The following is a 15,063-nucleotide window of genomic DNA, read 5'->3' as shown; positions in this document are numbered from 1 at the left end:
TGTTAGTCAGTTAATCAACGAATCAATCAGAAGAAATGTTCATAAAGACAAAAATATCTGAAGACTTGCTTCCACTAGCGTGCAAGATGTCTCATTTTGTAGTTTTTCTTTGTTGTGTGCGGCTGCAGAGGGAATCTATTGAAGGTTTCAGGCAAACACTTTAATGATTTTGAGGCTTCGGTTTGAAGTGCTGTTGAGAAATTACGATCTGTCCCGGCTCTCGTTCCGAGCCGTAAAACAAACAGCACATTAAAGAGTGAAGCCTCCTCTAATATCTTATTCTAATCTTGCATTAACAGCGCATTAATGCAGCTGTTTCTTCGCTTTGGCTGCGTCTCATGCTTACATTAGCTGATCTTTTCATTACCTGTCTTTAGCGTTAAGGAGCTCACTGTGACTAAAGTGGTGTGCATGAGAACCCTGACCCAAACACGAGGCCCTAATGGAGTTTTATTAAAGGTCAAAAAAAGTCTTTTCTTCCTCTTTCCAGGCGGATCGAGCCGTGTTTGGAAAATGTAAAGTTAAAGATGGATCCAGCTTTCCTGAGTTCACCTGTAACAGGTTTAAGCTGTGACCAGGTGCTGCACACAAAGTGTTCATAAAGCAGAATTTCCACAGGTGGAGGTGGAAATTTAGTTCTTCGTCATGTTTTGTGCATTTATGTAACAGGACAGATGAGTAGTGAGGAGGCGAGCGGGGGAGAAGCAGGAGTTTGGTGTGCAGGGTTTAACTGTCATATTTTGATAAATATGTTAAATTAAATGCTCGTCACAGAATACATTTATATATTAACTGCTGCAGAATGACTACATACATCAGCGGTCCTGAACAGATTCACCTGTATGTGATTCGAGTTGGGCATAAACAGCTTGGTTGGCTCTTTTTCACCGTGATACGGTCGTTCATTATTATTATTATTGCAGCTAAAAGGAGAGCTTGAGACAAACAGCTGATGAAGATGAGTTCATGATCATTTTTCAAGCATAAACTGTAAGTAAAGAAAAACCTCCACCCTTAGAAATGAGATCATTTCACACAAAGATGGCTGCTCCACTAATAAACAAATAGACAGATTAATTTATATTTTTTTTAAAAAGTTATATCCAGCCATGGTCGTAACTGAGGAGCGCGGTTTGTTGTTTTATGAGTTCATCGAGTTCCTCCCATAAACTGTATTTAAAAGCTGCATGTTTGTCATTGTTATTGGTGCTTTTAAACCTCAGTTAACGATTGATGTGTGCCTCCATGTTGGCTTTTTCATTTTTTTTATTTGTTTAATTAGAAGTATGAATTTGACAGCTACAGTTTAGTGCAGCAGGTTAAGGAAACGTCCTTGTCTGTTGTCTCTGTCAGATATTTGGATTAAAGTGTTTCAGAAGCAGAAACGCTGTCGAGACGTTTCGTTTATTTCTGCTGTGAAGTTGGACGTTTTAACGTGGGACTGACTTGCTGCCGGAGCCTCCAGTGGACATTAGAGGAACTGCAGTGTTTGGCTTTATTTTCTCAATCGACGTTGTGGAGACATGAAGATAAAAACGTGACATTTTTTGGCATTTTTGAGCCAACTGAAGACGAGTTTTGGCATCCTAATATCTGCCCTCACATCCTCCTGTGAATATCTCAGAGAACAGTCACGATTTTCTGCTAAAAATGATATGAAACCATGATTTCTTCAGCTAAAATATCTGATCATGCTGTCTAATGTTCATCTAAACACCGTGTTTAATCAGAGCTCAGTGGAAGTGCTCATGTTGCGTCTCGCTGACAGGAGCCTGGATGTGAATCCCAGTGTCTCTGCTGTAGAGCTGCGTGCTTTGTATACATACATTTCAAAGCAGGAATCCTTTAGCCGGCAGCCTTCTTCTTCGTTTTTCATAATTTAATGTCAGAGTGAAAAATGAGTCACCTTCCGTAAGCAGGACACTTTACTGTAGGCTACACCTTCTCATCAGCGAGCCGAGCAGAGGGTGACTCAGCTCAAAGTGACTATTGACCCCTGAATAATGACTGATGCTGCTCCAGGCTGCAGAAATTAGAATTCACGCTTCATTTTGTTTTGATTTGTATTTTGTTCTCTGTCATCTTCAGAGCCCTGCGGGGGGTTTCTGAAGCTCAGGTTCAGAATCAGCCGCCCCCCACAAGCAGCAGCAGCAGCATTAAAACGGGCTGCTGCCTCAGTCAGGCCTGAATCATCAGCATGCAACGCTCACTCGCAGCCTTCATGCAAGTAAAATGTGATTTAGCACCATTAAAATATTGAAATTAAAGCACTTCTCTTGTTGTTATTGTGTTACACCCTCGTGGTTTTTATTTGCGCTCATATTTATGGCTTTGTTATTTTATGCTGCAGTAGCTTCATCTCACTTTCCTTCCTTCGTACTCTCCTTTTTCCTATTTTTCTCCCTTCCCTTAAATGTCACCTGCATTTACTCAATTCAGACCCTAAAACTGACAAAAGCATAAACAGTGAACAGCTTTTCAGTGGGTGGCAGGTCCACTGTATCCCTGCAGAATGTGGTTATGGCTCAAAGAGTCTGAATGCAGCATCTCCAGAACGCCCTGATGTCAGCATTAATGGAGCCTTCACACAGGTCATCCAGCCAGGTGCACTAACGCCCCCTCGTATCATCACTCTGCTGGTTTTTGGAAATAATTCTGGGTCTCGTTTATGTTGGTTGTGACTGTGAACCGTGTTCACTGATGACGGCTTTCAGAGGCGCTCCAGAGTGATGTGCACCACTGAATCGTGTCAGTTTGTACTGCAGGGCTCACGTTCGCTCATCATTGGTGCAGAGATTTGTCTGACTCTCTGAGCCCATCGGAGCGGGCACGCTCCGAATTGCGTAACTATTTTTAAATCCCTGTAGAATTTCAACCAAATAAGCTAGCGCAATAAAAATTTTTGCACATGAAACCAAAGGAGTTACACTTACATAACATGCATTCAACCGGCCCAGGTCGCAGTTTCCTTCCACAAATGGCTTTGAAAAAATCACGTAAAAAGCACTTTCAGCAGCAAAAACACAATCCGGAAACACACTTTGCCAATCTGATCAGCTGTTCATAGTGGTTCCTATGTTGGAATAAACGTCCGCCATGACCTCTGAAAACCCGAAGTGACATCATTTGTTGTGGGAAACGTAGTTTTTTCCCTACAGGGCCTTTCAAAGGTTTACTGGTGTTTTTGAAAGTCATGTTTGACTTTATGCCTTTCTGCATAGTTGCTGAGATGCTTAGAACTTAAACTGCACTCTTGGGAATAGTTTATTTTGATGCTGTTTTTTTTGCAAATTGTGCACAATAACATTTATTTTTGTTTTTCCTGCAGTTTATAAAAATTAGTGTTTGTCAAAAATGAAATTATGAAGACACAAAATAAATTTCCTGTGGTTGGAAACTATTTTGTGCAATTGAAGGATAAACCTCTACAATTTCTGTAACTAGAAATATGTGTAAAAAAAACTGATTTTCAAGTTTTTGTAGTTTATTGCACTTTTTTCCAATGTATCTAGTTACTATGGACTTAATGCATACATGTTATTAAAATTTGTGATATAACGGTTGTATTGATGTATAGCAACTTGAAATGCTCCAAAAACTGACACTACAGCTGTTAAAAATATAAAGATAAGCTCTGGCGTCCTTGGTTCTATGATGGGCTTTAAAGGGTTAATTGTCATAATGTACCACAGAGGAAACTCAGACTATCCTCAGCGAATCTTCTGCCTCCACCTCGCCCTGTCCCAGCATCCTCTGTGGTCTTCCTGCTTTCCTGCCCGTCAGCTCAGCCCAGTAAATCCACCGTCTCTCCTCTACACACGTCCAAACGGATTAACTTCAAATTCAAAATGAACCGCTATTTCTCCGAAAGAAAGATTTCCCAGTTCTGGTGTCTGATATTAAAATGATTTGCACATATCAGCATTTTGCACAACTGTCTCTGTTGCCTTCTGGCTCACCCTCCCTCCATGAAAAGACTGTGACAGGTGTAACTTGTTGTCAGGTGTCTCCTTCTGCACAGTCCACAGATAACAGGCCAGTGGGCATCTCCCATCGTTTAAACTGCCTCCACACCTGACAGTGAGGGCAGCCGACAGCAGACAGACATGTTTGAAACACGTCTCATTTATTTCCTTCGGCGGATGTAAAGTTACTGAGAGTTCTAGTATCTGATATTTCAGACCCTGATTGCTGAGCAGTAGGAACGTCTCTGTGTTACATACAAAAATCAACCCTTGAAGGCCATAAATCATAAATCTGTGGAATTCCTGCCTTTTTCTTTTAAGCATAAGCAGCACTGAGGCTGTAAACGTGCCGCTGCCTGCCGCAGTCCTTCTCTCTGGATAACGGTCCGAGTATTTTGTTCATTTACTGAAAGGCGTGCCGCCGTGGCGTCTGAAACTCCCACAACGTCTAATGAATCACCGCTTGCCTGCTGCGAGAGAGCATTTGTCCGAGTCAGATAAGAATATGAATTAAACATGTTCACGTGTGGAGGGTTCAGTGCTGAAGGTGATTTATGTCGCTGCAGTCCCGCTGTGTGAGGCGCATACATGAAGCAGGGAGGCGGGGACATTTTCACTGGTTTCGCTGGAGTTGTTTCCCAACTTAGACTCTACACAGATCATCTTCCTCCATTTCCATCTCCCTTTTCCTGTTCACTCACCACATGTACTTTATTTGTTTTAATCTCATTTAATATCCAGAATATAATAATACGTGTGTTCTTGGATAAGTGCAACCAGTCACAGAAGATCCATCCATGTTCTTCCACTTACCAAAGTTCAGTTTCAGTTTTATTTGTCATATGCAAGTTAACACAGGGTCAACATTGCAATGAAATGTATTTGACAGCAGCAGACAGTCACTCAGCAGTATGGTAAGTAAAAAATAGTAAGAGCAAAATGTTTATAAAATATAGTAAAAAAAAACAAGTCAAGTCTTAGTGGCAGTTGGCAAAGCAAGAGTACTTCCCAGTCCCTCCTGAGGGATCCTGAGGAGCTCCCAGGCCAGATCCCCAATGAGTTCTGGATCCTAACTCGGGGTCTTCTCCCAGTTGGACATTCCCAAAGAGTCTCCAAAGGAAGGTGTCCCGATCAGATACCCGAGCTACCTCGGACGGCTCCTCTCGACTCTGCTCCGAGCTCCTGGAGAAAACTCATTTCGGCTGTTTGCATCTACTCGCTCTTCCGCTCATTCCCAGATCTCGTGACCGAAGTTGAGGGCTGGACTGTAGAATGATACATAGGAAATAGTAGGCTCCGCCTACAATAATCCACCTGTCAGCCTCACCTCCCACTTTTCCCGCCACATCTGAAGAACAGACAGTGATATTTGAACTCTTGAACTTCATTTTCTTGTAAGTTTCGGAGACGCTAAAAGTGTTTTTGATCAGTCCGCAGTTTAAAGAAGTATGGAAGCAGCTTAAAGTGAATTATACACCTAACGGTCACTCGCTTGTAGCTTCAGAACGCCTCCCGCTCAAGTTCTATTCACATCCATTCAGAAAGCACCATCTTAGTAGAAATACTAAGCCCATCATTTCTTCAACAAGCAATTATGGCCGTTGATAAATTCAGGCTCTCTAATATGTGTGCCGCTCGTCCTGTGGGAAATTATTGGCCCATTAATTAGATTTGAAGGCTTACAGGAGGCTTTGCTGTCCGCGGCGTGGTCGTTGGTTGACAGCTGTGTGACAGAAGTCGGCCCGGACGCTGTCCTGCCTCCAGCTGATGGAGCTTTTATTTACAGGATTATTTCTTTCTACAAAGATGATTACTTTACCTGTTGTGCTGTTGTGCTGGCATCACTTTGGTCTGAGGTAGAGAGGTTTGTCCTTCCAGACTGTGAAAGCTAACACCCTGCACCAGTCATCTGGTAGTTTCTGGATTCAACAGGAAATGATGGCTCCAAACAAAAGCTGCAACTCTGAGCTCCTCAGTGAAAACACCGGGTGGCACGAATCACTCGGTCCATCTGTGGGTTGGAGTGCAGGCTGGATAAAAGCCCAGAGAGGGTATCATGTCAGAACGAGACCTCACAAAAGCAGAAGTACACATGGGCTGTGAATTTGTGGCGACTCGGTTTCACTTCAGAGACAAAGAAAATCTCTGAGTCATAAATCATTGTTTTAAAATCAGGACGTGTTTAAAGTTATGGTCAGTTTAAGTGTTCAGAAAATAAATGTAAGTGAATGTAACGTCCTCTGAAGTGATGAAAACATGATTGTGTGTGTGTGTGTGTGTGTGTGTGTGTGTGTGTGTGTGTGTGTGTGTGTGTGTGTGTGTGTGTGTGTGTGTGTGCTCACCCAGCAGCTGCCAGCTCACAGGAACCAGTTTGAATTAAATAATTCACCAGCTGCTATTATACAACAATTACTACACTTCCATCAAAGCTCTGAACACACACACACACACACACACACACACACACACAAAGACGTACACAACCACATGGATGCACATGCATGAGGACTCACACACACAGACACAGTGACCGGTGCAGTACGGGGTCCTCAGAGGCCTCACAGAAGCACAAAGTTCAGTGTGTGTGGATTTAAAATGATCGTAGCGAGGCGCTCTGAGGACAACTTCAAAGAGGCGTTGAGATCTGAATCAGGTGTGTCTGAGGCCTGACTCGTGCTCATCGATCAGGACGAGGACAGCTGCACACAGCTGCACACACCATCAGTTGCTGTTGCTGTATTTTTTTCATCTCTGCCCGGATGACTCATGCACGGTCGCATGCACCGCAGTTAAAACGTGTAGGCAGGCAGCTCTGCTCAGTGACAACACATTGCAGGGCACATGGACTTTTGCGTTTTGCCACTGACAGAATTTGTGCCACTTGGACTCGAGCAGACTGTTACTTCCATTCGAAGCAAAGGTTGGCCTTGTGTTACTGGCGTGTTTTTAGAAACGCATAAATATTCTGTCATAAGCACCAGGGGGAGAAAAGAGGAGTACAGCTGACAGCTGGGATCAAATAACAGTAACATATTTCAGGAAACACCTCTAAGGACTATAATTTCACTCACTTTCCTCCTTTGTTTTGTTCTTCCTCTATCGGCTGGTTAATTCAGGATGTACTGACCCTGTTTTCAGCTGCTTCTGCAATGGATGACGTGTTAGTGACTAACCACGTGCTGATCTCATCCATCCATCAGTTCATCCTGTTTCTTATCCAGGTCCAGCTCATTGGTGCCGCAGTCTAACCCTCAGTTTGTGACCATAAATGAGGGTAAGAGATCGATTAGTTTGACCAGTAAATCGACAGCTTTGCTTTCATGCTCAGCAAAAATAAAAAATTACGTTATCCTGGTGATAGTTCAGAGATTTTCTTTAATATCTTATCCAAAGGAAAACTTTGCTTCACATTTGTCTTTGAGCGATGCAAACACTGGAACAGAACATAAACGCACCGGCTCTACTTGAGCTCTCAAAGTGCTTTTTTACAACATGACTCATTCGCTTTTTTCTGCGCCTGAGTGCTTTTAGTCTAACATTAAACACTCTGATGGAACCACCAGAGAGAAACTTAGACTTCAGTATCTTTGGCATGCACACTGGAGCAACCAGGGATCGAACCACCGACCTTACCGTTAGTAGACGACCTGCTGCACCGCCCGAGCTGCAGTGAAATAACGACGAGTGTGAACCGAGCGGGATTCAAGCTAAACTTTTCTCAACTTCCATATGAGCGACTGAAGCAGCTACAAATAAATGGATATGTTAATTGACATTTGACCTGGTAATAAATAAATTAGGTCACCTAGGCAACCAGAGCTTGGAACTCCTACAAGTGACCAGCCTTCAAGGAGATGTACGACGAGTGAATCACAGCTTTAGGGCTCACTTTGTTTCAGAGGCCTGGAAATATTTCCCGGTCCTCACAAACCAAACGGGCTCATTGTTCTCGTTCTGTGTGTAATTGCAGAGTTTAGCGTGCACGCTGCTCCTTACTGACTCGTTTCCTTCTCACAGTGAAATGTATTTTAGAGTTTTCAAACGTTGGTCTGCCAGATGCTGTAAGAGAGTTTGTGTCTGTGGCCCGGAGCTCAGATATGCTTCTGTTTTTTATTGCCTGAGCAGATGGGACAGGATGAAATCACATGAATCAGATTTAGATGTTTTGTTGCAGTGGAAGTTGTCATCGCCACAGATTTATTGCAGGGGAGCTTTTAATTGGATTGTAAGCAGTCAGTTTCCTCTCAGCTCATGGACCATGTGGCACTTTGTGTCTACATTTACACTTTGGATTAAAAGCAGATCGGCACAGAGTCTAAATAAGTTAGCTAAACAGCGGAGTTACAGACCAGCTCTCACATCAGAAACCCTGCATCTCAAATCTAAACACATGTGAGCATCAACAGCAATTAGCTGGTAAAGCCGGCACACGATGCCAAATGCCTGTTAACGAAATATCTGATAAACTCGGCCCATAAAAATACACAAGACACACAAATGACCCTGAAGTTTTTAACTTGAAAATAAGAAAAACTTGATTCTCTGTCCAGTAAAACTATTGATTATTATAAAAGAACTACACGCTCATGCTGACTCACGTTTCCTCTGTTCAGACTAGAAATATGGAAGAGCATCTGTGCCTGTAAAAAAGGATATATTAAACTAGCTGCCCTATTTTAACTCTTTAAAATGTTATTTGATAAGTAAAACCATTATTTAAAATTATGTCTTAAATAATCTATTTTTATATATCTTTGACAAAAAATGTCAAAAATATTCTTTTATTTTAATTGTTACTTAATTCATCAAAATATTGTCAATATCAAAGTAACAATTTTTTTTTTTTTTTTTTTTTTACAAATTTTGATTTTTCAAATCTCTACTTCTGTTTATTATGTTTATAGTGATTTAAATATTTATTTTTGTCACATCATTTTTACTTATCCTGTCATATTTCTGACTCTTTCCTCATAATCTTGTCATTTTAATCTCTTCAGCGTTACCTAATAATTCATTGTGTTGTCTTATTGGCTTAAAAAAATGACCTCACATGCTTTGTTTAATTGCAAATATTGTAATTTAAGCATCATGTAGTGTTATGATTTGATGCTATGTAAAGAAAATAATTGAACTGAAAACTCATAATTCTGCCTTTTATGGAAAAATGTTCCCAATCTGTCTGATGAGTGGTTCAATAATCTTAAATTAACGTTGGTCAGTCGTCGTGTTTTTCACGTACAGGTTTTATCTTGACTGCTTTAATGTAAAACACATTGATATTCTTCCTGGCTCTGTTTTCCTGCTCGTCGCGTCTTCGCTGGGGGAAACGGGCTTCCATAAATGCCCTCGGTGTTGGAAAGCTGCCTGCGTCTGAGGTCGGGCAGGCGTTCGCTTTTCTGGGCCCGGACTCGCTGGGAGAGGCTGCCACTCTCTGAATTATTAATGACCTACTGTAGAGAACAGCTCAGCCTCCCCCCTCATTACCTCACCCGCCTCTCGTGTCCTCTCCCTCTGAAACCTTCTGCCTCTTATCTCTCCGTGCTGCCGTTCGCTCTTTCAACAGCCTCCTTTTTATTTTTCCATCTTTTCTTCTTCCCTTCCCTCCTCTTCATTTACCCGTCTTCCTCTCTGCCTTTCCTCGCTCTCCCTCCGGAGGCTTGTGAGATTGTGTTATGTCACATTAAAGAGACAGGCGGCTGCTAAATGAAAAATACGACGTAATAAGACTCATCCGAGGAAAACTGTGGATTCAGCATCGATTTTGGATCGGTGTGAATTCGATTTTCAGGGATTCAGGGGAACAAGCACCTCAGTTTCTCTCCATGTTCGATCTCTTCTTTTCACTCACACTGAATCTTTTTGTCCGCCTACTCGTTACGCCTTTTTTCTGTGTTTTGAACTATTGTTCCAATAAATTGTGGTGTTTTGGGGCCACAGGAACATGAAACTCTTTAAATTTTGGTGATGTAAAAACTGAAACTAGCTATTGGCAGCTGCGTGTTGCTGCAAACCTGCTGATGTGCAGGAGCTATTGTTGAATTACTTGAACACAGAGGGAAACTTTAATGTGCGGTTGTTCTCTGGGGCTGTAAGGAGAGCCTGTTTTGTAATATTTGAAGGGTTATATTGTTACGATGAAAGGTTTCCTCTGCAGGTCAGAGGGAGAACTGTGAGACCCTAGAAGGAGCGTGAATTCGAATGCAAATGGCAGCTGTCAGCTTATTGGTGGGAAGGTGGGGAGGGGCGGTGCTGTGGGCGTTGCTGTGCTGACACCATAAAACTCAAAGAAATATCACATTCAGCTGTCTGCAATTATTTTATAAACGTGTGTTTAAGGCAACCAACATAACAAAATAATTAGCACAACTTTGTCTGTAAGTTACACGACCTGGTTACATTTGGCCTGCGGTTCAGCACCATGGACACTACCACAGCTTTTTATTGTGCACATGGACACTGGAGAAGCCTATGATATATGTTTATTATGCTTCTATAATTGGGAATTAGGAAGAATCTACAGTAAGTCTGTTGTGGCTCTACTGTCTAGCAGGTTAATCCTGTGTAACCGACCTCTTCTGTCCGTGTTTCTCTCAGACGTGGCTGAAGAACTACGGCTACCTGCTGCCTCACGACGTCCGGACATCAGACCTGCGGCAGGAGAAGGCCATGCAGTCTGCCGTGGCCGCCATGCAACGCTTCTACGGCATCCCTGTGACGGGAGTGTTGGATGAGACGACTATTGAGTGAGTAATCAGGACGTTTCTGTAAAAGTGGAAAAGCCAGTGCACTCCTCGTGCAGGCAGGGAGGGCATGTGGTGTAACATCTTGGCCAAATCAAACATGTGTATCATAAAAAATGAGATTTCCATACCAAATCAGTCGTATCTATCAATTTAAGGGCCTTCAGTGCTGTTGGAAACTCTGTTACTGCTGATCAAACACAAAGGACGAGGAAAGGGCGAAGGCATGTTCGCCGGCAGCGAGAGAAGTCTGTCGATCCTGTTATTGTCAGTTTTCATCTCTTGGCACTGTGTTCAGAAAAGCTGTCATGATAATGTGCATTCAATAATCAGTAAATATTTTATTACTGCACATGATGATATTTTAATACACCTTAAATAGCTGTAAATGTTCCTTTTGTATGGCTAACACACAAACGACACACACTATGTTATACTATATGATATTATTTCTTTGCAGATTTGCTCATTTCTCAAGAAGTGAATGTTCATTTTTATTCACAGTCCAGAAAAATAATTGTTGTTAATCTGGGTTTTGGTGCAGCTCCTCACTTCATCCTCTACCTGAAACAAAACGGTAGCTCCTGCGCCTTTAAGGCTCTGCTCCATGAAAGCCTGCTGTGTTCTGATTGGCTTGCTTCCAGAAACCTACTGAGGGGCAGCACCCACTGCCTGTGAGCTGTGCTGCTTGACTTTGGTGTGTCTGTGGCTGTGATCTCCAAACGATGGACCACAGTTACATTTACCATTGAATATTTCCACTTAAGGAGAAACAGAGAAGCTTGATTTTCTGATCACTCGTGACCACCCACCAGTGTAACAGTGTAAACAGTTTAAAGTGTTAGACTCTGTTTTTGCTAACCTGAGTCTCTTTAGCTGCACTGCATTTACTAGCTTGTCTCTGTCTGCGTCCGCCTGCTGTTTGCTGCTGAGCGCGTCGTCTGAAGCTGTTCTTCAGATGTTTTTGAAGCATCTGCCTGCCACAGCCTGTGAAAACGATCCGACTGAAGCAGAATGTAAAGCGTGAGCCAGAAATTTGAAACAATGATTTAAAGAATCCGAGGAGCTCTGCGAAGCTGAGCGTTGACCCTCTTTTGACATTTCACAGACACTTAATCCACCCAGAAGCAATCAGCCTCACTGCTTTCAATTTAAATGTGTTTCCTCTGCTTCAGCACACAAACTGCTCTCCACAAATGAATCTGCTTCCTGTGGGTGCTGCTCATCCTCGCATCGTCTTCAACAGTCTGCTTTTTAAAATGTTTTAGCAGAAATCTAATGGCTGTGGTTATGTTCCAAGAGTTCTTTGGAAGATCGTGCATCTCCATTAAACTCAAAGATTATCAGTCAGAGCTGCAGCTCAGACCACACCTCGTAATCTTTGAATTCAGGTGTCTTTAGTCCCACAACCCCAGGTGTATAAAACCACCTAGTCCTGCAGTCTGCCTTTGCAAACATTAGTGAAAGGATGGCTCATTGTAAAGAGGCGGTGCTGTAAGAGGATGCCACTGTTTCAACAAGCTGAAATGTCTTCTCTCCCAGATATTCAGTGATCAGCTCTAAACGTTACAGAGGGATAGCTCAGTAGGTAGGTAGAGTGGTCGCCTCATGATCGGAAGGTCGGGGGTTCGAATCCACTGAACAGCTACCCTGAGGTACCCCTGAGCAAGGTACAGTCCCTACACACTGCTCCCTGGGCACCTGCTTAGTGGCTGCCCACTGCTTCACTGAGTGAGTGGGTCAAATGCAGAGAAAAAAGTAATTCCCCCCCCGGGGATCAATAAAGTATACGTTATTATTATTATTACGTTATTATTAAAGTGCTGAGCAGCACAAGAGGCGGGTGCCTAAAAGTCACCAACGCTCTCCCGGCGTGATAACTGCTTCCAGGCTTAGACTTAACATCAGCATAAAAACTGTGTCCCGGGAGCTTCACGGCCAAGCATTCCTATTTATGATGGGGAAAAGCAAAGCTTCCGAAGGAGAAGTGGGAAACCAGAGCGTCAGCAAACATTCGAAAATATCTCAGCACACTTGGTTGTAAAACGCTGCCCCCTGGTGATGACAGTTTTAGATCAATTCTGTAGTTTCATTTCCAAAAGTGCTTTTAAATGGCCTCACAGTGAAGTGGTTTACATGTAGTTTACAAATCGATTTTTTTTTAAATCTGTCCAAAGCAAATATGTGAAACTACCGGCTGTGGCGCTCCTTTGGTGAATAATGAAACAGCTAAGAGAAACTAAAAATGGTGCGATGATTATCAGACGTGATAGTTTAGTTGGTCCTGTAACTGCAAATGCAAAACAAATTCCTAACCATCTCCAGCCGTGTCTCGCCTAAAAACAAAGCTGCTTCGAATAAACACGGTTCACTGAAATTGTTGTTTTCTCCCCGTTTAGCTGAACCGTCTGTGTTAAAACACTAACATTTTCCTGTTGTGTTCAGGTGGATGAGGAGACCTCGCTGTGGCGTCCCAGATCATCCTCACACCAGCCGGCGGCAGAGGAACAAACGCTACGCGCTGACGGGACAGAAGTGGAGAGATAAAAGGATCTCATACAGGTGTGCATACCTGACTTTATTTTCCATAATGAGCTCTAAGATGGCGGTAGCTGAGCGCGGTGAGCTAACACAGCTATCAAAGGGGCTGACACGTGTTAATGGGAAACTGAGTCAGTTTATCTTTTTTTTTCCATCTTCATCCTCCTCCTTTCTCTCCCAGCCTGGGCTTAATGTAAATTAGCTGCGTCCCAGGGTACCCTGAACACATCACGTATCCATACATTACATCCACCCACCCACATCTCTCCGTCTTTACTTCTTTGTGGACGTACAGTAAAACCCTCGGCTGTGTGATCCAACCAGCAGCTCGGCCGTGTAATGTGGGTCTAATGCAGATTACAGCCGTCCCACGGGACTCTGAACGCATCCCAGCTCCTGCCCACTTTTTTCTCTCCCGTCTCTCTCTTTGTCTCCTGCTTTAGTTCTCTCTGCTTCTTTTCCTCCGACTGCATCTCTCTCAAATTCAAATTCAGCTTCAGTGCCACGAATCAAACTGAAACAGTACTTGTGTATTTTTACAGTTTCTTGGTTAAAATGACCAACAGTAAGTAAACACTGCTGCCCTGAACGCCTCGTTTCCATTCTGTGTTTCGAGCTTCAGCTCTGAGGACCAAAAATGTTTTTTTAGGCAACTTCGACCTGTTTGTGGCTGTTTTTGATAAACTGCCTCGTTGTAACTGTTAAAAACAAAATGTTCCTTATTGAATGGGGCTGTGGTTAGTTTGTATTTGTGTATTTATCAGGGGCCACGAGAGGAGAAGCATGGTAGCAGATTTAGCTTGTTGCGGAGTTCCTTCTGCATCCCAGGGCAGCTCAGCAACAGTTAGTGTCTCATTTAGTGTTTAGCGTTAATTTTTATCTGCTACGACTTTCCAAATACTCCAGAACTCTCAGTGGTTCTGCTGGATGAGTCCAGGAAAAAGATCCGTCCCAGCGATGGGATGAACCTTTTCCCCTCTCATGTTTCAGTAGAAAGGGTTTCTGTGGAGCTTTAATGCACTGAAAGACCTTCCTGTAAGTCTCAGTGACATCACACCATCCTCCATTTTGATTTGAAGTGTGATGCGAGCAGCAGCCTCCTGATAGCTCCACCTTCATCCACCACGAGTTCCCTTTGGTATCTCTTTGTAGAAATCCTTTTGTTTCTCTGTCTTTGTCATTTTCTAGCACCTCAGTGTGAATATTATTTATATCTCTGGTTGGTTTTGTCGTATCGTGTTTTCTCCTCCTCGTTTCATTCTGGTTAAATTCATCATCTCTGCTTTTCTCCCTCTCGCTGAAATTTTCCACGTCTTTGTTTAATTCTGTTCTTCTCCTGCTTCAACATCTGAGATCAAATAGTTTCTTATTTAGATGTTTGAATCCCCTTTCAGCCTCCTCTTGCTTTTCCTCCACCCCCGTCTCTCCACACCATCCCACTCAGAGTTTGATCGGTCTAATGTAAATTATGCAGCTCCCACGAGACTCTGAGCACATCCCAGTTCTGCTGCATTACAGGGATCCACTCTACAGCGTTACATAAAACCCACAGCGTGCGATCGGCGCTATCCGGTTACCCCTTACTGTATCTGAGTCTCCTCGGGCCTCCTCGTGTTTCACCTGTTATCTGCTGTCGCATTCTCACAGTGTTGTCTTCAGCCCGGCTGCCGTCGCTCGAGCCGTTTGCTCCGATCGTTTCTAACTCAATTGTTCTTCTTCCGAGGCACCGGCCCATCTCCAGAGCCAGCCAGACCAGCCTCCTCCTCTTCCACTCTCACTCTGTGATTTGGAGCCAGTGTTTAGGCTGGTTCCATCAT

General features: G+C 43.2%; 1 protein-coding gene across 1 annotated transcript in view; it reads left to right on the top strand.

The window, feature by feature from the left end:
• Positions 1-15,063, top strand: part of mmp24 (matrix metallopeptidase 24) — a 70,559-nt gene that overhangs the window by 21,126 nt on the left and 34,370 nt on the right. Inside the window, exons 4-5 of the mRNA XM_031735741.2 lie at positions 10,560-10,708; positions 13,151-13,267. Coding sequence (XP_031591601.2) covers positions 10,560-10,708; positions 13,151-13,267 — 266 coding nt within the window. The remainder of the gene's footprint in view (positions 1-10,559; positions 10,709-13,150; positions 13,268-15,063) is intronic.

Source organism: Oreochromis aureus, linkage group 5 (genome assembly GCF_013358895.1).
Source record: "Oreochromis aureus strain Israel breed Guangdong linkage group 5, ZZ_aureus, whole genome shotgun sequence".
NCBI lineage: Eukaryota > Metazoa > Chordata > Actinopteri > Cichliformes > Cichlidae > Oreochromis > Oreochromis aureus.
The sequence above is the reverse complement of the archived record's forward strand: the minus strand, read 5'-3'. Positions and strand labels throughout refer to the sequence as shown.